A 22,267-nucleotide genomic window follows, 5' to 3' on the forward strand; every position below is an offset into this window, starting at 1 on the left:
GCTTAGTCACACATAGCGTTGAGACTCAGTGTACACCGCAAACAAGACTTGCGGAATACTATTCACAAATGAACTATGAATCGTTCTTGCTTGTCTGTTGGATTTATAGGCATTGAACCAACAGCTCAAAGAGAACATTGTTTTGATCATATTCACGATAAGTTCATAAACTCAAACGGTTAACACAAACTTGTACGGGAAGGAGAGTTAAAATGATATTGTCACACCGTGACTGTTAACAAATGAATAGATATGACAGGAACCAAACGTTGTAAAACTCATCTGTAATTATAATTTAGCATAGTTGCCATGTATTGTTTTGTAATGCCCTTGATAAGGCTTCCAAAATGTCCATTGTCACTCTCTCCACACACACTCGTTCTTCCATATGTCACGGGTGGCTCAGTCGTCTAAGGCGCCGTGATTTGCTGTGCAGAGTTGCGTCCCATGGGCACGCCAGAAACCTATGGTTGTGGGTTCGAATCCCGGTTCGCCCCGATTATGTTTCTAGGTTTGTCAGCACCATATCAGTGCTCTTGGGTTTCACCGAAGTGGTAAATGTCTGAGACTTGCATCACTTCGGGTTTTCCTCCCACATTAAGCTGACACGCCACGATATAACTCGTTAAACCCAACTCACTTACTCACTCTTCCATATATGAACAATCTCAATGTGTGACTTGCACTACTTGATCCCGGCACTCATGAAGAGCAACCTCCTCATGGTGAGTGCTGGGTAACGGCAATCGATCTTCCCCCGTGTGGAAGCGGGGTAGAATGTGTCCTGAGAACCGCATTGCTGGTCGGACCTGTGAAGATTCTGGGGTAGAATAGGTCTTCAGCAACCCATGCTTGCCGTAAAAGGTGACTATGCTTGTCGTAAAAGGCGACTAGCGGGATCGGGTGGTCAGGCTCGCTGACTTGGTTAATGCATGTCAATTGCATGGATCGATGATCATGATATCAATCACTGGATTGTCTGGTCCAGACTGATTAGTTACAGACCGCCGTCATATAGCTGGAATATTGCTGAGTGCGGCGTTAAACAACAAACAAACAAACAACCAACCATTGATGGTCGTAAAAGGCGACAAAATTGGGCAACCTGTTTGCCGTTGGTTGCGCCCCTGTGTCGGTGGAGGACGAGATTTTGGTGGTCGAGGGCATTGGAGCCAAGAACAGGTGTTCGTTTTGCCCAACACACCACTTCGAACCTTACTTCACCTAGACCGGTGGTAGAATTAGACCGTTTCTATCAATCGGCTGGTCATGCCCTAGCATGGAATACATGGCGATATTAATCAAAATATGATTTCACACTAGACTTTGTGATCAAAACAATTATTTGCTCAAGTTTGCCTGGGGTTTTATGCCAGAAGACGGTGGCTCTTGGGCCAATCTGGAGATAGAGACCTCTGAATTCTGTGTTTCTTAGGAACATTGTTATGGGCCGAACCAGTCTGACACTTATTCTTTATCTCACAGCTTTCCAAGTCTATATTTTCTGGAGTATGACACTTGGCTTTCACTGCGACACCGTCCTTGATGACACTCGATGGCGGGTGGGGAGCAGGGATGCTGAGTAATAAAATAACACCATGGCTCACAACAAATCAGCTGGTTCTTTCAAAACAAATAAACGTCGTCATGTCGATTCTATATCGTTCTTGTCCACGATTCATTGTCACATCATCTGGCAATCCTTTAAAACTAAATCCTTTCGCCATCTCGAAAGGCTTTCAAAGTGTTTGTGGATAGATAACCAATATTACACGTCTTCATTTTGGTTCCACCCTTGTGGAATGTGCACGGAGACAGCAATCTGTCAATCTGCTGGGTCTACAACAGTTTGTTAACACCCAGGTTGTTGTTTCGGTGCACCGGACCCTGAATTCTAGCAGAGGCATTGTCAGAGACCGCGCTCGCTGTCTTTCTGACATGACAGAAGTAGAGATTGCTTCTGAAATGAAAATTCAAGGGGTCACCACTGTTTAATCAGAAGATGGAGTCTTTATCCCAACAAGTACTAATCTTTTCCCTTTTTGCCTTGCCAAAATTCTAAAATCTTTCACAGTCGGTTACTTTAACATCGGATTGGTGGTTTATGTTCCAAACCCACTCCGGTGTTACAAGTGTCAACAGTTTGGACACGGGACCAAAACTGGCACTCGCAAGGCTAGGAGCTTCCGTTGCAGTGGAACTCATAAGGGTTCAGAGAGTACACATGAGATCAACTGCGACGAGGAGCATGTGGTCTCGTCCAAATCTTGTCCTAAGTGATTTCTGAATCAAAAATATTAAAAATAAAGCATACACAAAATATTTCTTAGTCTGATGCCAAACAATAAGTACACATTCCATCTAAATCCCCCTCCAATAAAACCTATCCAGCTGCAGTCTCTTCCTCAACTCCAGTTGTCACAGTCACTACAACTTCTGCTCAGCTCAGAAATATCACACTATGAAATCTGCTTCTTCTTCCCAGACAAAACATCTTACATCATCACCACCTCAGATTCCGCAATCTCAGAACCAGGCAGTGTAAAATACACCCAAAACATCCAGGGCGAAGCGCACCTGACTAAAAAAGAAAAAAAAGAAATTAAAAAAGGTAAGGGCTCTCCAGCACTTGGAGTTGCCTTCTGTAGATGCCACCACTGTAGAGGTTCATAATCCATTTGAGACTCTAGCGATGGAGGTCAGTCAACCACTCTCGGTTCGTGGGAGTGGACCTTCCTCTTGTTCCAGATCTCCAGTTGAACCTCCATGAACGGTTCCAATTATATTATTCAGTGGAATTGCAGAGGGCTAAAGGATAATATTAGTGATTTACAGTTACTTATACAGGATTTTAAGCCATCAGCATTTTGTTTACACGAAACATTTTTTAAAAATAATGCTCAAATCAATTTGAGACAATATAATTCATATAACTAGACCCATTTCATTGACCAGTTGCGTTTGCAAAACCATGGAACGCAGAGTCAACAACAGATTAAAATAGATTACTTGGAATCTAATAGTTTAATTACTAACATTCAGTGTGGATTTCGGAAAAATCGAAGTACTGTTGAATATTTAGTTCGGTTAGTGTCATTTGTGAAAAATGCAATAATTAATAACCGGCATGCAGTGTTTTCGATTTAGAAAAGGCATATGACACTACCTGGAAGCATGGGATTTTAAAAGATTTACATGATGTTGGATTGAGAGGCCGCTTGCCTCAATTTATATCCAAGTTTTTAACTGACAGACAATTTCAAGTCCGTGTGGGTTCCACCTTGTCTGATCATTATAATCAGGATCAGGCAGTATTTTGTCTGTTAAATTATTAAGCATAAAGATAAATAGTTTTTCAATAGTTTTAACTGATTCGATTGACGGATCACTTTTTGTGGATGATTTTAACATTTCCTGTCGTGGTGAAAATATGCGGACTATTGAAAGGCAACTTCAATTATGTTTAAATAAAATTCATAAATGGTCTCTGGAAAATGGTTTTAAGTTTTCAAAAGTCAAGACAAACTGCATTCATTTTTGTAGAAAGAAATAGCCGCATAAGGACCCTGATATATTTTTGGATGGTGCTCCTACCAAAGTTGTAAAAGAAAGTTTCTTGGTATTATTTTTGACCATTACATTACCTTTCTGTCACACATACATTGTTTAAAGACTAAATGCTTAAATGCCTGAATAAAAAAAACTTGATTCTATTCATCATCAGGGCCTGAGGCTTTGCATTGGAGCCTTTAGAACATCTCCGTTTTATAGCCAGGTATCTGGAGGCTGATTAACCATCACTTAAACAACGTCGCATAAAGTTATCTTTACAGTACATTTCTAAATTGCATTCTAATAACTCCAATCCAGCCTTCTGTGGAGTTTTTAACCCCCTCTATGAAGAACTCTACAATAAAAAATCATCTCTTACTCCACCCCTTGGAATCAGAAAAAACTAATATTTCTGTTGCTAAAATATTTCCCGAAAATGTAGCCCCCACAGAAGTTTTGTCTTCTCAGACGTGGCAATTGGTAACGCCAGAGGTGGATCTATCATTAACTAAATTAAAGAAATCTGCAACAAAACAACTTATTTATCAACAAGAATATAATGAATTAAGAAAGAAAGATGATACTTATAAAAATAAGTTTGCAGATGGATCTAAGGACCAGTTTTGGATCCAGGACAATATCTTTGAGACTTCTAGATAACTGTTCCATTTTTACGGCCGAATCCAAGGCCATATTAACAACATTAGAGTACATAAGTAAACAATCCAAACATAAGCAATATATGTTATTTTTAGACTCTCTTTCATGTCTTCAGGCAATTAAAAACAGACAAAAACATCCACTTGTAATTGAAATTATTGAATTATTAATTTTCTTGTTACTGGCCAATGCAACATCGTTTTTTGTTGATTACACAGCCATGTAGGTATCATTGGGAACACAATGGCTGATGCTGCTGCAAAAGCAGCACTCAACAAATCTGTGACCCCACCTTGTATCCCATACAGCCATATCAAACCTGTAATTAGGTGTAAGATCAGAGATCTAATGCAAAAGAAGTGGGACGCCCAGGTAGGTATAAATAAATTACATGAAATTAAACCAAATATCGGTTACACCTACTTGGGCTGTCAGGCCAGATTTGAAGTGGTCATTATGCAACGATCCCGTATTGGCCATAGCAGGTATACAAATGAATATTTATTGAAAGGTGAGGATCCTCCGTTTTGTATCCTTTGTGATGAGAGAATCACGGTCCAGCATGTCCTGCTTGACTGTATTGATTTTCCACCACAAGGGATCAACCTTTCAAAGTTTCATCATTCAAGGATCTTTTTAACATAAACTATCATTCAATTCTTGGATTTTTAAAAGAAATTGAATTAATTGAAAACTTTCGATTTAGAAAGTGATATATTTTATAAATTGGTAGTATATGATTACGAACTGCGATTGTTAGTGGGTACGTAAGCCCACTTCATTCAAAGTATTTTATATATACCAGGTTTTTAATCGTAGATTATTTGTTTGTTTTAATTTTGGCTAAACTCCATAATCACAAGTAACTGAAGGGATGGTGTAGATCCTGCCGAGGTCCATGCAGGTAGCAAAGATACTGTAAGTCTCCATGGTCCCCGGCATGGTGGCCTAACTTTAGGTTGATGGCGATATAAAGCCCAATTTTACGTTGTATTGTGTTGTATTGTATTGTATGAATAATCAAGTTTTATGATATTTTTACTAGTTTTAAACCTACATCTGTGATAATCTTGTTCTTTTACTGTCCTTTGTCGAAAGGTTTGTATTCTAAATTGATGTATTGCATAATTTGATATAGTCACTTTATGGCTGAAATATTGCCGATGTGACTTTAAGTATTAACCTCACACACTCACTCATGACTCTCGCAATACGTATATCATCTCATATTCGCTTCCCATCAATTATTGCTACTGTAATCTGCCGTTATATGTCAGACAAAAAAATGAGAAGTTACATCAGTCCTTTTATACTTATTTATAAATAACGTCATAATATGGGACTGAGCAGAGGCTGAGTTCGATCTTGTTTCCCACCACATACGCCAGAAGCCCTAATTTGTAGTCAAAGGGAAATCTCATGCCATAGGTATTTCAGGAATGATCAGCAAGATTCAAGGTTCATCACAACTGATATCTTGTTTAAAACCAGTATGAGCAAACATCGGTTGTTAAAAGAAGCATGAGGCAAAGAAGTCCTATTCTTTATTAATTCATGAAAGTCGAAAATTTATGCATGTAACTGATGAAAATGTACATCATTTAAGTAATATGTTGAATTATTGCAAGTCGACGAGGCAAATACTCAATCTTAGAAAGGATGCAGTGTGTATATAGTTATGATATACGTGTGCATGTATATACACTTGGGCTTGCAATTGTAGGCAAAACTCTTAATTTGCAAACTTTGTTCTTCAGAAATTACCTGCGCACCTATTCGTTGGATCATCACAATGACGAATAGTTATTGTAATATGGCAATGGTATGTTTCTTCGAAGATAAGGATTGACAATGGACTGCAACACAATAAATGTCACCTTGATCCCTTCAGAAAATGTACAGTCACGTTATCTAAAACTTCTATTGCCAGTCTTGAAAAAAATACACCTTTCCAAATGTTATATGGAGTATCGAGGATGTCTCCTTTATATATTGACATCACAAACTACATACTACACATTGAGTTCTTGGTCCAAACTTGCACGAAGTAAATCTAATAAGTTGGCTAATATTGTATATAAAATGGTGAAATTAAATTAAGAATCTGAACATTATAAACATGAATTGAGTGACTTTGTGAAAAATTACCCGAATAATTTGGGTTTCAGTAATATATGGCAATCCCAAAATGGTTTTACTACGTTCTGGACAAATAATGTTATATTATTTCCTCAAGATTTCATGATTGATATCTACAAGTATTGAGAAACGAAATAGAAATTACTATAAAATTTACTACATACAAAGTATTAATCATTTTTTAATATTCCTATTTTTATGCATATCTTCACATTTTGGATAATTAATATATAATACCTGAACGGAACTGAACTGTGTTTACACTACGGCCGCTATCAGCGGCATCAGAGGTACAACATTATTTCAACAGCATAATACATATACATAAAAATATAGAATATATACAGAAATATCTTGGCCGAGCATGCATGCATATTTATACAGAATTACTATGACCAATAGGTCTTTTTCGAACTTCAAATCATTGACTTCCATTTGAAAAATGCAGATGGAACAAATTACAATTAACAAATAGATTCCGTCCATTATGTGATACAAGAGATATCGGTGATAAGTTTCATTATCAATTAATCTGCCCGTTCCTTAAAGAAGGGAGGAATATCTGTATCCCATTATATTATCGTTAATATCCCAACATTCCGAATTTGCCTTGCAATTTGTCACTAACAGTGCAGAGTAACTTGTGTAAAGTTTTAATGCAAAGATTTAGATAGCATTCTAATATATATCTTGAACTATTATTTACTATGTTGCAAAACTGCGTGTACTTTGAAGTCTGTACTTGTACTGTATATGTATATGTTCTTTTAATGGAACACGGTCTAAAAGTAATAAAGTTCAGTTCAGTTCAGCAATCAAACCCTAAGCTCCATCCTTTGTCATCATTTGTGCCTTTGTTGTTATGGGTCATCTCTAAGTATATATGTAATCTTAGCTTGCCGGTACCAACACTTGAACCGAAACATCGCATTGAAAGAATAAAGGAGTTGCAAGTCAACCCGGTCCGGTCCTCAAGGATATCGTCTAAATGCCACGTATTGTATTTTTTCAGTGTTGAGTAGGTTTGATATGCTTGATTTCGCCCCCATATTTACATCTTCTGAAGAGGGTCAAACAAAGAATGAGGAGGAACTCTCCCAGTTCTGTGAGAGTCAGGATGCTCGCTCCGAGACAGATGCCCATCTGACCTCCCAGGTTACCTGGCAGCACAAAAAAATATCAAGGTAAAGGACTCCTTGCATGATAAGTACGACACTTGCTTATGAATATCTAACATAAACGAATGGACATATTGCGCCTATATTGGTTTACAAGCTGTCTCAACACAGGTACCTCATTTATAGCATATACCATGTACTGGATCATGCCATTGATATATTCCGTTATCGTTGTACTTCCCAGTGCTCACGTGACTGATGTAACTTAGTAATACTGGTAGCAGCACTAAATATGTCGTATGTATACTTACCAATGATAGTCTCAGTTGTGTACTGGGGAGTTTGCTCTGTCGAATGAACCATCAGGTTCTCATAGAAAATCCTAATTTCAAGATAGTTTTCTCTGAAATTATATAATAATTATGTTGGTGATAAAAATAGATAGATTTATCGTAAAACGCTTACGATATATCGTAATCACTTGATACTGGTCTGTCATCTTGGATGTCCAAACGGGCACATAACGTGTCAACTGAAGAGTTGTGGGTCAAAGATGTTCAGTTCACCAGTTTAGATTTGCTCGGTTATTGTTTAACGCCGCACCTTTCAAGATTCCAGCTATATGACGACGGAAAAGGAAGCTGCAGTGAGTTATACAAAACAAATTGACGGATTCCAGATGGCTGGTCAATCTTGTAACACGTTTAAGATGCCTTTCGAAACTCGGCACAGGCGCAAGATTCAATCGATTCAGGCACTCTCAATCATTGCACTGTTAATTACAATGTCAACGTACAGTTATCTCCTAAAACAGACGTTGATGACGGAGTCGACTTGCAAGGTTAAATGGGGTAACGGAAGTTACAGGACGTAATCTATTGTATATCTGCAAGTATCACACGGATATATCTATACTGCCCAACAAAAGTTCATGTGACATTGAATAAGATTTAATGCAAAGTTATGGGTTTTTTTTACAAAATCTGAAACAATTTCGGTTTGCAACAGATAAAAGATTCCTGTAAGTGTTCAAATGGTTTAATTTGCCTTCCTGACTTCAGAAAATGCGTGATTTGATAAAAAATCATGAACATGCCAAAATGTAATTTACAAATCAACAGCGTGTGTGTCCACCTCCTTCGTCTCATGGAATGGACCAGGCGTCGCACAAAGTCCTGTGTGATATCTGTCCTTATCTGCTGGAGCATGTTTAGAAGTTCCTGGAGTGTATGTGGAACACGTGGTTGACGTCGAAGGCGCCGATCAATCTCATCCCACATGTGCTCGATTGGTGAGAGATCAGGGGAGCGAGTCGGCCAGTTGATGACATTCACGTTGTTTAGTTGAAGAGATTCCTGAACAAGTCGAGCAATATGAGATGCGTTGTCAAATTGAAAGGTAATACCTCGGTCATGACGACGCAAAAACGGTAGAACAACAGGGCCGATGATCTCGTCGCGGTAGCGCTGTCCATTGAGATTTCCCTCTACCACTATCAAACGGGTCCTCTCTCTTGCTGTAAACCCACCCCATACCATAACGCTGCCGCACCGATCTTCTTCCATGACACAATGATTGACGTAACGTTCACCTCGACGTCGGTACACTCGAATCCGTCCATCGCTGTGGCTGAGGTGAAAACAAGACTCGTCAGAGAATAGAACTTGTCCCCACTTCATGGCCGTCCAGCGTAGAAGCTATCTGCATCACTGTAGACGTGCTTGATGGTGGTTTCCTGTCAAAATGGGACGTCTGGCGGGTCTTCTGGCGACAATCCCTGCACATCTGAGGCGACGACGTACGGTTTGTGAAGATATTCGTCGAAGGCCAGGGATGCTTCTTGCAGTGATTGTTGCTGGCTGGAATCGATTTCGTAGGTGTGTTGTTCGAATCCAGTTGTCTTGTCGATTATTGGTTACGCGTGGTCTGCAACTCCGATGATGATCTCTGACTGCAATCGTCTGTTGCCAACGTTGCCATAAACACCAAATGGTGTTTCTGTGGACGTTAAGTTGTCTTGCAACATCACGTTGACTCGATCCTGCTTCAAGCATACCCATGGCTCGCAGACGCTCATTTTCGGACAGGCGTGGCATTTTGTAATGTTGAATAATTGCGTAATTTTGTTGTTTTTCTGAGTGATTGTTGTCAGGAAGATGCACATGTTTTTGTACCCATTCTTGGGTAGTGAAATGCATGGGGCTTGCATAAAAGTCAACTTTTGCATGGAATGCATGCTTTTCTGTAGCAGTTGCGTTTTTGTGACGTTTTGAAAAATACACTAAAATATTGGTGTCACAGGAACTTTTGTTGTTGAGTATATTTCAGTATGTGAAGGCAACAGGCTTTTGTATACATGCATATGGCAATGTACAAACGAGTATGCACTACATTCATGTAACAGATGGACATTACACATATAACATATTGAGAATTGTATTTCAGATTTCTTTATAAACTAAAGATATAAGATTTTTCCACATTTTCATTCTACAAACACGTTGCTGTGAAATATAACTAACCATATTTGGGCTTGGAGATGATAACAGTATGCCAAACCTCTTTATATTTGGGTATATATAATATATTTGATTTGAGGTACATTTGTTGAACATAGGCTCGACATATTAGCAAGTAGTGGAATTCATCGTTCTATATAAGTTGCATGCCTTACATTTTCTATATTCCCGCGGAATATTAAACTGCCGTCCACGCGCTGTCCACAATTCCTAAATTGTGACAGCTCAGCCGAAATCGTGTAAGTACAATGTTCACCTTGCATGATTAGAAAGTTTGTAGATAATCTTCACATTCTCTGTTGACTACGTCGCCTGATTAGACCCGGGGTCGAATAGGTCTCAGCAACCCATGCTGCCGTAAAAGGCGACTATGCATGTCGTAAGAGGCGCCTAACGGGATCAGGTGGTCAGGCTCGCTGACTTGGTTGATGCATGTCCTCGAATCCCAATTGCGTGTGTCGATGGTCATGATATCAATCACTGAATTGTCTGGTCCAGACTCGATTATGGACAGACCGCCGTCATATAGCAGGAATATTGCCGAGTGCGGCGTTAAACAACAAACAAACAAAACGTCGCCACATTAAGAGGCTTGACATAAGTTCCTGCTTCTTTGTATAGTCGAGTTTTAGGGTCGTGATCATGTAAAGGTATAATTAGAAATAATTGCTGATATTATCGGTATCGCTTCTTTCTAGCGCATTATCATTTGCAGAAGCATGAGGGATTGTGCTAATGATAGTGACCTGGAAAAAAACGTTACCCTTGTAATATAAGGGTTTATGAGAGAAAGTTAAGAATCGGGATGTAAGGCGACGATCCTCAGATCCTGACCACACGTGCCTTAGTCAAGTAATAGCCTGAAAGCACGTAGCGGCTGAAATGCAGAACGATAGTTATGTACGTTATATTTAAAAATACGAAATAACTGTGAATTATATGTTCTTAATGAGTGAATTTGTGGTGTGTTTGTTCATGTTTACAAAATTAAACTCTCCACCGACATATTTTGGGGAATATGAGTGACGATTCTAAAGTTGCCATTCCTACCAGCACAATTATAGTTCTTTCATACCGAAAGCTTCTTAGATCTTCAGAAACAAAGGTTTATATTTCCGCGGAAGGAGTTATATCCCCCTTGACCAACACAATGCAGTCGAGTCACGATGGCACACCATCAATCAGGTTATCGATTGTCGCCTATTCATTCAAATAAAACAAATGGTTGGTTACCGTACTATTTTGTCAACTCACTTGATATACACAGCAATATCCGAAAAGTGACGTTGACTAGCGACGTATAGGATGAGAATTTCCAGTGATTGTTTCCCTGTTCTCTGCAAGTATTCTGCTGACATCTGTTAAGCATCTCTTGTGATTAAGATTGAAATTTTGGATTTAAAACAACAGTGATCGGATCCTGGGCAACGTTCCATAGCAAAAGCAACATAATTCATTACTGAATTGCACGTGAAATAATTACCTGATATATGCCTCATCTGGAGCAATTTTAAGATACAGGAGCATGTTCACAGAGACATCTGATGGGTATTTTGAAGCTGATACCTTAACATCATAAGTCGCGAATGAGCAGGGAAGTTGACAAGCACATTCTTTCCGAATCGTCGCATTCCTCATCACAAATCCTGAAATGTGAGGAGTAATACCTTAATGCTTTCTTCATCTTTGACAAGATAATAACGATTATGATCCTGTGATGCAATATGGCAGTAGTGATTCACAGAATGCCAGTGTATATCAATGCATGGTACAACATTAAAAAGTAAATATATACACGCACACACACAAACGTACATACATACATACATACATACATACATACATACATACATACATACATACATACATACATACATACATACATACATACATACATACATACATACATACATACATACGAAACAGATCCTCCTTTCCCATGCCCATTTCAGTAACATACGTGGCAGATAAATGTATGAAATAGGATATACGGTTTCGTACTTACCATAAACTGGATTATAGCAGTTCGTCAAGTTATAAATAGAACAATATTGTCCAATAGTTCCTGCAAATAAAGACAAGCACGATTGAAAATCTCACAAATATCACATTTTACATATGTCATACGAACACAGTGTTTAAGTGGAATCCCTTACACAGTAATATGCATGCAGGCAAGACATGCTGAAAGTGTATTTCAGTGGAACACGAGGAAATAGTCAAATAGTGTTTACCTTTTTAGCCTTCAAGTACTAAAAGTCATATCCGTTTTACTTATAACAACTGGAAAGGATGATAATTCCAGAAAAAATGCATAACAAATATAGAGATAATAACGTCATCGAAGAAAACTCTCTTTTATCTAAATACATTCTTATTTGTATTTTGCATGATTTATGAACTTGCCATTATCGGCAAATGCGATACAGCCACATATGCCGTATGTTATCTTTGTCATACACTCTCGTAGACAGTTTTCATATGTGTAGGTGTCGAAGTACTGCAGGGTGTTGTTAAATGAAGGAGCCAGTGTGTCCACACATGTTCGGTTCTTGAAGGCCTGGTAGGGCGGAGGTAGGTACTGGTACTGTAACAGAACATGACATGTCATTTACGAGGTTTGGTATAAAATGAACTATTTGTGTTCAATCAGCTTGTTCAACTAGTTTTATTAGTATACCAATCAGTTTGTTCAATCCTTTTCAATCCTTACTGAATATCTGGCTTATTTACCTGCGTACTGTTATTCTGACTGTATACCTGATTTCTTCCAATTATCTTTGTGCTACTTGTTATCCAATAATTGTTAATGTTAATCTGCTGCTAATCACATCGTAACTTGGTTGAAGCACTCCAGCCTGCTAACGATTATAAATCGACATCGAAACGTCGCTAAATGCAATAAACCAGAAGTTGTTATTTACTAGGTTGTATGACTTGTTATTTTCTGTGCTGAATTGTAAGTTCTGCTACCTTATTGAAATAAAGGGTTGAGGTTCAAATTCAAGTTTTATACTGCTGATTATCACTGATTATCACACTCCACCGTTACCGTGTCTTGTGTATGGGAACCGGTAGGTCAACATATTTTCAAGCCAGTCCATCGTGTGAAACAATGTGATGGTGAGGACATCCAGGCAACCTTCTACTAACGGGAACTCCGAAGGTGGATGTGAGAGAGAATGAGAGAATGGATATTCTTGTTGTGTAATTTATACTTAATGTTGTAACAAAGTCCCAAACACTGTTTATTCTATTTTGTAGGAAATTCAAAATGAAGGTAAATGGTGGGCGCAGACGCTATCAGTTACCTCGTTACATCACTCCAGGCCACACATATTCCCTCTGACATCACCAGCACGTGGAAGTAGGTCTTGAAAGGCTACCTTATCCTCTATAGAATTAACATAGGCCGGAAGTGGTCTGGTGCTGTCCACAACTATTCTATCTATGGCATGATTACATATTCTTTGCGTATTTAAATATATTCTGTGATGATGACATTTAATTTGTTATTATTTTCAATTCGCACAATATCGCACAAGCAAAAGTAATATGAAATCATATAATTGATGTCGTCCTTATTCATGATATGCAGGCTACACTAACAATAATTAATTAATAAAGCATGTATAGATTTTTTATAAAATATAACCAGCGTAGGATAAGGATTTATGATTGAATGAAATCTTTACAAATCCCAAGACATATCTTGTGTAGTAATATGTTAATAATTAACTACCAGATGAATGAAGATAATTTATTATTCATGTGATTACATAAACACCAATTATGAATACAGGAGAAATATATGTCAGTAATTTATCCAAGCTCAAGTTGTTATATCAATTCTCAATACTTCATCAAATTTCAAACGAAATCTTCATTTGTAACTCATTTGAAGGTCTATCTTTCCTTTAATCTATGAGATATGTCATATTGTTCCCGAACCAAGTAGATACGTCGTGATCGAACTGAAATACTGTATATAGCGGCGTTAAACAGTTACTCACAACAGCGAGAGAAATATATATTAATAAGACCACGTCAAAGACAGATGAAAGTTGAAATGTTAATACAATAAGCAGCATTCCAAGACTACCTGCTAATATTCGAGTCAGAACAGGCCAACATGTGGTCAACAGCCGTGAGAGCACGATTACACCCACCCATGGAGGTAACACTATCAACCAATTCACCATTTCTGGCAAGCTTTTACCAGAATCATAAACACTGGATTTAACATTCTGCGAACTACGATTCAAATGACGTACCGTTGATCTCTGAACAACAGCATTAGTTGTTGAACCTGGAGCTGCCAGGAAAGAGGTACCCGCAACATCGGGATGGATACGCGGATCGTGCAGGATAACCTTTAATAATTGAAAAATAGTTACTGACTATACACAAAATACCTTATAACGATTACGATCCAAATATAGTATGTATGTAGTGGGAAATAATGTTCAAAATCTCAACAAACCCATGTTATTCACAGTTAAGGAATTCATACTCAGTGTTTGTTCATTACTCGTTCTTTCGTCAGTCTACACACGATTTCCTGTTCAATGTTTAAATGTAATGTTTGAAAAAATATCCGTTGAATACAAACTTTTTTTCTGTGCCTTGTCATGTATCCTATAACGCACCTTTATCCCAGATGAAAGTTGATGACCAAGCGCATAGTTTGACTGATCAACTTTGACATAAAGAAGAAGATTGTTTTCTGATCCAGTTACTCGCACGTTAGTTACATCAGAAGCATTCCAGTTGAAAGTGGAACAGTAGCCTAAAGTGGTGAACACAGGTTTCATCGACGACCAACATGGCCAATATGGAACATTATTCATCAAACACATGTACAACATTTCTTCTGGGCTCATGTGAATGTTTTTCCACCAGTCAAGGGTCTGACTCTCTCGATAAATAGGCCGATCAAATCCAGGTTCGCTCCAGTTTAAGGGTCCTGTAAATTGGCCCAACAAACTGACTTTATTGACGTATGTCTCAAGATGAGGATCAGCTGCTCTAACCTTGCTCAGGTTGAACGGACTCTGATTGCAGAAGGTGACAGCTGGGAAAGGCAGTTCCTCGAGCACCTCCACCTTCGTATTGGTGATCACTGGGTATCTGTAGTAGTTCATCAGCTCCTTCGTTACAGAATAGGACATGTACGCTGACATCACCAGGACTGCAAATGTCCATGTAACACTGTAATGTCAAAGTTGTGTACGTAGAAAAATAATGAGTTTGATTCGGCGTACGAGTAACAAACTCCCTGTATTAGTTTCCATGAGAATTCCTGACACAGGATATTTACCATTCCAAAATATACAAGCGTGGTAATGTCTTTATGATAAGTCATTCGTAAGTTCTGTCAGTAAAATAATCATTTTGTCTCTCACAAACGGCATCTAAACATTGAACATTTTCCTGCAATGTGCATATTAATTTATTGCGTCACCATCTCGTTGAGCGGTAAGTCGGATATTAAAAACAGTCAATACAGTTCCAACCGAAACCTTCCTTTTAGACAGTGGCGTAACTAGTATCTAGATAAAAAGACAATTACCAACAGATAACTTTATAAGTTTGTTAGTGATCTCCTTTCGCGACAATCCATCTTGCTTTTTTATAAACGGGAAGCTACACTACAATACGAAACGTCACGTTTGTTTCGTCAAGGGATTACTAAAAGCAAACAGATGTCCTTCACAGCGACAAGGCAAATCTGTGATGCGAATTAAGTATGCGTTACATCAAATGATGCATGTACTTCACTTTATGTGAAATCTCAACTTTATCACAGCGTTAAACAGTTTGGATTGTCTTTCTATTTTGTACCGATTTGGGGTATGAAACCATTGACGATCCATTGTTAGCCATCAAGTCAATTACTCAGAAGTGACTAGAATATACCCGAAGGTTCGACAACGTGTTTGCATTACACGCGAAAGGGACTACTTATAATTGAGTTTCCATAAAATACGGTTATCTCAGAATGTACATATTCAATACACATTCCATGATATCTGTATGCATTAAAAGTAGGGTTTAGATGATTCATCACATTGTAACCTGTAATTTCATGCCATGATTTTGCACATTGATTAGGACCAAAACTGATGGCAGCAAGACAGCTACTCTTACCACTACAATAAACTGACACGCCAGTGATCCATGTTGTGTCCAATGTATTCACATGTTGTCTCTACACTTGGGACATGTAATATACTCTACTCACCATCTTAGTCTGTAGTTATGTCCAGGTGTGAGTTTATTGATTCCATGGAATCCTGCATTCTGTGTGAAATCAGTCCAAAGACTTCCAATGTTGTCAATAGATGAAGATTTATCTGTCCCTCCTACTCCCCTGTCCGAGGATGCAACCTTGGCTGACATTGTTACAACATGGTGCTGTAGACTTCCACCGGTCGGCTGTCAGATCACTAGTGTGGTCAAAATGGTTCTGTCACTATTGTTATAGATCTAGCAATCGATACATCTTTGTTTACCCTTACTTTGTGTTCTTGAAACTGGTTAATGGGATTTTTTCCATATGGCCTGATGGCGGATTCAGCTGCTGGTTATGATGGTATAGTCTAGGTATTCTTTAAGAGCACAGCAAGAAAATGTTTGTCATGAAACTCAAGTAGAGTATAGAGTTGCGTATTATAACTATTGTTTGTAACAGAATATATGTCTTCTTTTTTTTAACTTAATCATGGAAGGGAAATATTTTCGTCTGCTCAACCAAATGTTACAATTTTAAATACCAACCTAATAGATAATGGCTACCATCACTGCATAGTGTGGCTTAGTTACAAACGTGGCGCTGATTTTCACATCTAGACACTGGTGACATAGGTCTCTTTATAGTTAAACCATAAAACTTATCAGTCGCTCTATTAATTATTTAATGAGCTTTGCTCAACTTGATTCTACAGTTTTATTAGATTTTGCAAAAGTGGCAATAAAGTGATATCGTTACTCTAGATAACACTTTGCGTAATATATAAGTGTACCTGTGTTCTGTGGGAGTAGATTTAATTCTAAGTAGTAATGTGGATAATTAGTGGCAGTAAAAATGAGTGGATCAAAAAATCTCTAGCTCGTAAATTCAAGTGTCATCCCATTGTTGTGGTTGTTAGCTCCTACCAAGCGGACACAAACGATAAACAATCGTTACACACTATTACTATGTATAAGTCATTAAACAATTTCACGAAACAAATTCATATCTAGTATTAAATACACATTAAATATCACCACAACCATTGAATGTATTGTCAGTTTGATATTAATAAATTTGCGTTGCATCCAATGAATGAATCGATCTAACAGCGATCTAACAACCCATGCTCATTGTGTCCAATCTTGTATCAATCAAGTTGGTAACTCAAATGTAAAGCCTGACACGCATTAAGTAAGAAACATTTCAAACATAATTCCCCGATGTTTGTGGCTGCACATTAGAACGTTTCCGAACTGATTCATAAACGCTTCCTTTAGTAACCATGGTTTTAACGTGAGGTCACCGCTCAGACACAATATGCTCTCACCCAAACTATTCTTTCTTTCAGCCCCTTAATGAAGAGGACTGATGCCGATTTATAGTGCTAGCCCACTGCGATACCATGCCGCAGGTTAACATGAATACCCCACTCAGACACAGTTTACGGACTCCGAGACGACCAGTCCTTGTTTTAGCCCCCTAAATGCCGAGCGCCAGGCAGGGTAACAACAAGTACCATCTTATTACGTCTTTTGGTATGACGCGGGCGGGAATTGATCCTCGAAGCTCCCGCTCTCTGGGAAGACACCACTAGAACACGCTGGCGGTCCATACGCGTAAGACGATCACACATAACTATTGCTTTCACTTTCGAACTACGTTATTATATCCACACCCTACCAATGATATGTGGTAGTATCAGTATTACATGGTGATAGATCTGCATGTGAACGTCCCTTTAATTGCCACCCATAATTATAAGTACACTCTTCAAAAAGAAAAAAAAGAAACACACAGGTAGATTTTTAGTAAATTGATTGTACCTAATAAAGTCGTTATATCTAATTTAGTATCATAGATACAAATATGACATTTTGGAGCTTGATAGTCACATTGTACAAAGGCATTGCAAAATGTTCATTGTCATGTCACATAGGGCCACGAGGTTGTGCTATACTCAGTATCTTGTGTGACCGCCCCGGGCAGCCAATGACCACTCTGCATCTCCTCGGCACTGACTGGATTTGTGTAAGAATTCTGACGTACACGTCTATCAAGATCATCCCAGAGGTTCTCGATTGGGTTGAGATCTGGAGATTTCGACGGCCAGCGCAAATCGTTGATGTTGGCATTATGGAGGTATCTTACCATGACACGAGATGTGTGTGGTGGAGCGTTGTCCATTGAGCTCCCTTTTGCGGTCAATGATTTGAAGAAGGTGAGGCTGAAGAATTTGATCCATGTAGCGATTTGCTGTCACATTTCCCCGAACCACAACCAAGTCAAATCTTATGGTGTAGGATATGCCCCCCCCCCCCCCCCCCCCCAACATCATGACACTACCGCCACTGAATTTGTCCAATTTACGTACACAATGTGGTGCCAAACGCTCCTTTCGACGACGATAAACACGTTGTCTTCCATCTCGCTGGTGAAGAAAGAAATCGTGATATATCGCTAAACGACACGCGTCTCCAGTTTCTCAAATTCCAAGGCTTTCGACGATAATTGTCTTTTGGGTCGGATTCCTGCCTCGCGAAGATGGTTCAGGTCAGATACCCTCCCCAAACCAGGGATGCGCCCTGCAGTCTCTGTAGCTGTGGCATTGCGATGACGTAGGTGGAACAGTCGAATGTAGCGATCCTGTGCAGGGGTGGTAACTCTTGGTCGGCCGGCTATCGGACGGTCTGCCTAGGAATTGAACTGTGTGTATCGGTCACAAAGGCGGCAAATGGTGCTGTGGTGGATTTTGGAATGACGTGCAACAGAAGACTGCGATTCCCCTCTTTGGATACGTCCAATGGCGATGTTCCGATCGGCAGCGCTGCGTTCGGCATTTTCGAACTTGAAAAATGTTGAAAATTGAATGACAAATTATTGGCTTATGCTTGCCTTTTCATAGCCACTACCAAGAGTTACGAATGCCATAACCTGCACGTGCATTTTGCTTTACTGTTTTCCTCCATGACATTTTTGAACAGGTGTGAAAACAATGCCGTTAAATAAATGTCTGTGTAGTCAGATTCGATGAACGACAGAGCTATGCGTTTCTTTTGTTGAAGAGTGTAGATTCATTTCATTTTGACACGGATGGTTCCGAAGGAAATCGTTAAGCAACGAATACTCAATAACACCCGCAAATCAGAATGTTTATCTCCCAATTAGAGCTACCTTAATGTTTTCTGAGTCCCTTTAGACACTTTCAAGTACATTTTTGCATAATGTTACTGTCATAGCGACTGATTCACGACTATTGTTTGAATGAACATTTAATTCCAAAGGCTAATTACCCTGGAGCAATGACATCTATATGCTTGAAAAACTTAATTGCTGTTATTCATAAGATGTAATTCCCAATTGTTAATCCCCATTGTATTGTACATCGACTGTCTGCCATCATGAATGAGATGTACATGTATGTCACTGATGAATTACTGTTGTTTATATTTATGACTTACTAAATGTGAGGTGACCTTGGCTATACAAGCCTTGGTCCAGAGATGAAACTCAGAGGGAGAGAGGCAGAGGGAGAAAGAGAGAGAAGAAAGGTCTTACCCTTATCTAAGCTAGGGTTATGCTGGGTGCTCCGGGGCACAAAGACTACCACTTTTGTATGTATATATCTACATGCATAAAGTAAAATTGTAAATACCGGAAGCCATCGTCTCCAAGTTGTCACTTCCTACACTTATCCCTAGCATATACGAGTATGCAAACTATTAATTAGCAACGTCACGTGTGTCTGCAACATGTAGTTGTTATAAAATTACTAAAGAGGAAATAGGAAATAATTTAGTTTGTGATCATTTCTGTCTGGCTGCAGTTGTTCATTCCTCAGTTCACACACCCCGTGCTGGATAAGTAGAACTCAAGACGGATATATTTTTTTTTTGCGCCATAACTCTCCACCTGACAGTCGACTGAATTGTTTATCCTCTGAGGGAGGGCAACCACCATGTGAATAGATTATACGTTAGTGGTAGTCAAGGTGAGATTACAAAAACACTGGCTCGGTATACATTACTGTCAGATAATTTGTGTACTCCTCAAACAATTTAGGCTTTACACAAGTCTTTGATGAACATTGATCCGTTTTTGTCAATATATTGATGTGGAAGCACAAAACACAGAACTCAGAGAACATTGCTCGGATCATATTCATTACATTGCTGTTCATTAACGTTAACGTACGGCGAAAACATGCGAATAAAGTGGAGTTGACACAAAACAAGGGAACAATCGTATGACTCTTGTACAGTCTAGTATTCCATATTTTCCATCTATTGTTGTGTAATACCACCAATAAAACTTTTTATTATTTATCATTATGTATGTCTCATATTAATACTGACAAGTGCTTTCGTCGAGAACAATCTCGGATTTCACTTCACAACTTGATCAATATAGTGTCGTGTTGAAAATCTAAAATTGTAGTTTCTGATGTATGTTGGGTGCATTTGGAACATATTGCTGCAGTTGAATGCCGCACGGTGAGTCAATAGTAGAGACAAAGGTACGACAGTTATATACACAAAGAAAAAGGTTAATCACCCCCTATTTCTGAACCATGACAAATGGCAAAAATCATGGCATGGTTTGACTGACCACATGAGCTGGGCGATGCCAATGTCATCGGATAGAATTACACACATTTGACAACAAGATATTGGTGAGTTGTGATTGACAAAAACATCAATGATAACGCAGGTACTGTTTTTGACCTTAGACAATACCTCAAAAAGGTATCGAGCTGCAGGATTAAGTAAAGGAGTGACGTTTGATGTTTCATGTGAAAATGTTCCTTAAAGTCTCCACTTGACATGACACGTGAAACAGATCAGTGGCGGGTATAACCGCTACGTGCCCGGATGACGCATTCCACCCTACGTCCCATGCCTCCAGTCAGACGTTGGATTTGTTCATGGGTCAACAACAACTCTTGATGCAATGCTGCTTATAAATGGCGTAAATCTTGTATGGGAGGATATCGTGTCTGTATGCGCCGCGCCAGAATATCCCAAACATGTTCATCACCGTTCTGATCATGTTTCTCGACTAAACAGCTTACGACAGTGTGATTATACCCCAAATTCCGACCAATGGCATTGCAAGACATGCCTGCGTTATTCATGCCGATTATTTGCCATCTTGATAATCGCCTTCGTGCCATGGTCACACAACGTCATGGAATAACTGTTTAAAACCGAGCTAATATACCTTTTGATATACTGTTTTTAGAGATACTCGAGGGTAGCATGCTGCACGGGCATACAATACATGGCACGTGAGCTTTCGTCACGCATGACAGTTTACATCATCTCGAGAAAACATTATTCTTCCCCTAATTATATCTTTCATGACTCTTGCAAATATTGGGACCAAACAATAATGAAATATATTAGGGTGTGCTTAACTTTTTTTTCTTTGTGTATATTAATAATGAGAGCATCTAATCAAAATATAATCAACCTGTCCTCAATCCTGTGTGACATATAATGATGCACACGTTAAAGGAAGAAAGATGAGGACGTTCAAGTTTTTCAGCCGGGAACGTGTGAAAACCCAACGGACTTAAAGCGAAAGCTAACACTGGTTAAGTTCCTTTGACCGAATAATTGTCTCGTTGCATAATTCAAAAATGATCAACAATACTCAACACATATCACACTTGACTTCAAAATAATCGTTTTGGACCGAAAAGCCAGTGGCTGAAGATATGAGCAACGACCCACGTGCTTTGTGTACAAGAGCAAACTGATTAGCTAGCGAGTCTGATTACCCGATCTTCTTTTAATCAGCTTTTAAATCAATTACTGAATAATAATGTCATTATCTTCCACTGTATCCTCTCGGGGTCAGATGGGTCAATGAAAGATGAATATACACGCGGGTGACAAAAAAGACATCTATCAAGTAATGCATGTTTAAAAAGTATTTGTCGATGTGACAAAACCATCAATTGTACAAAATGTACAGTGTGTAAATATAGTTATGACATGCGTATTCGTGTGTATAGCCATTTGCGACTTGCTAAAAGTACATTA

The 22,267-nt window shown here is 38.8% G+C and overlaps 1 protein-coding gene across 1 annotated transcript; it reads right to left on the reverse strand.

Annotated features, from left to right (window-relative positions):
* Positions 1-7,359: 7,359 nt before the first annotated feature.
* LOC139451015 (epithelial sodium channel subunit beta-like) lies at positions 7,360-16,390 on the reverse strand. The gene is made up of 8 exons (XM_071232833.1): positions 16,233-16,390; positions 14,638-15,199; positions 14,263-14,361; positions 12,395-12,575; positions 11,994-12,053; positions 11,472-11,634; positions 7,781-7,872; positions 7,360-7,511 (listed from the first exon to the last, which is right to left on the reverse strand). Exons 1-8 carry the CDS (start codon positions 16,388-16,390, stop codon positions 7,360-7,362), a joined length of 1,467 nt encoding a protein of 488 aa, XP_071088934.1.
* Positions 16,391-22,267: the final 5,877 nt, after the last annotated feature.

This window comes from Haliotis cracherodii, unplaced genomic scaffold (assembly GCF_022045235.1).
Source record: "Haliotis cracherodii isolate W230 unplaced genomic scaffold, xgHalCrac1.p SCAF_8, whole genome shotgun sequence".
Classification (NCBI taxonomy): domain Eukaryota; kingdom Metazoa; phylum Mollusca; class Gastropoda; order Lepetellida; family Haliotidae; genus Haliotis; species Haliotis cracherodii.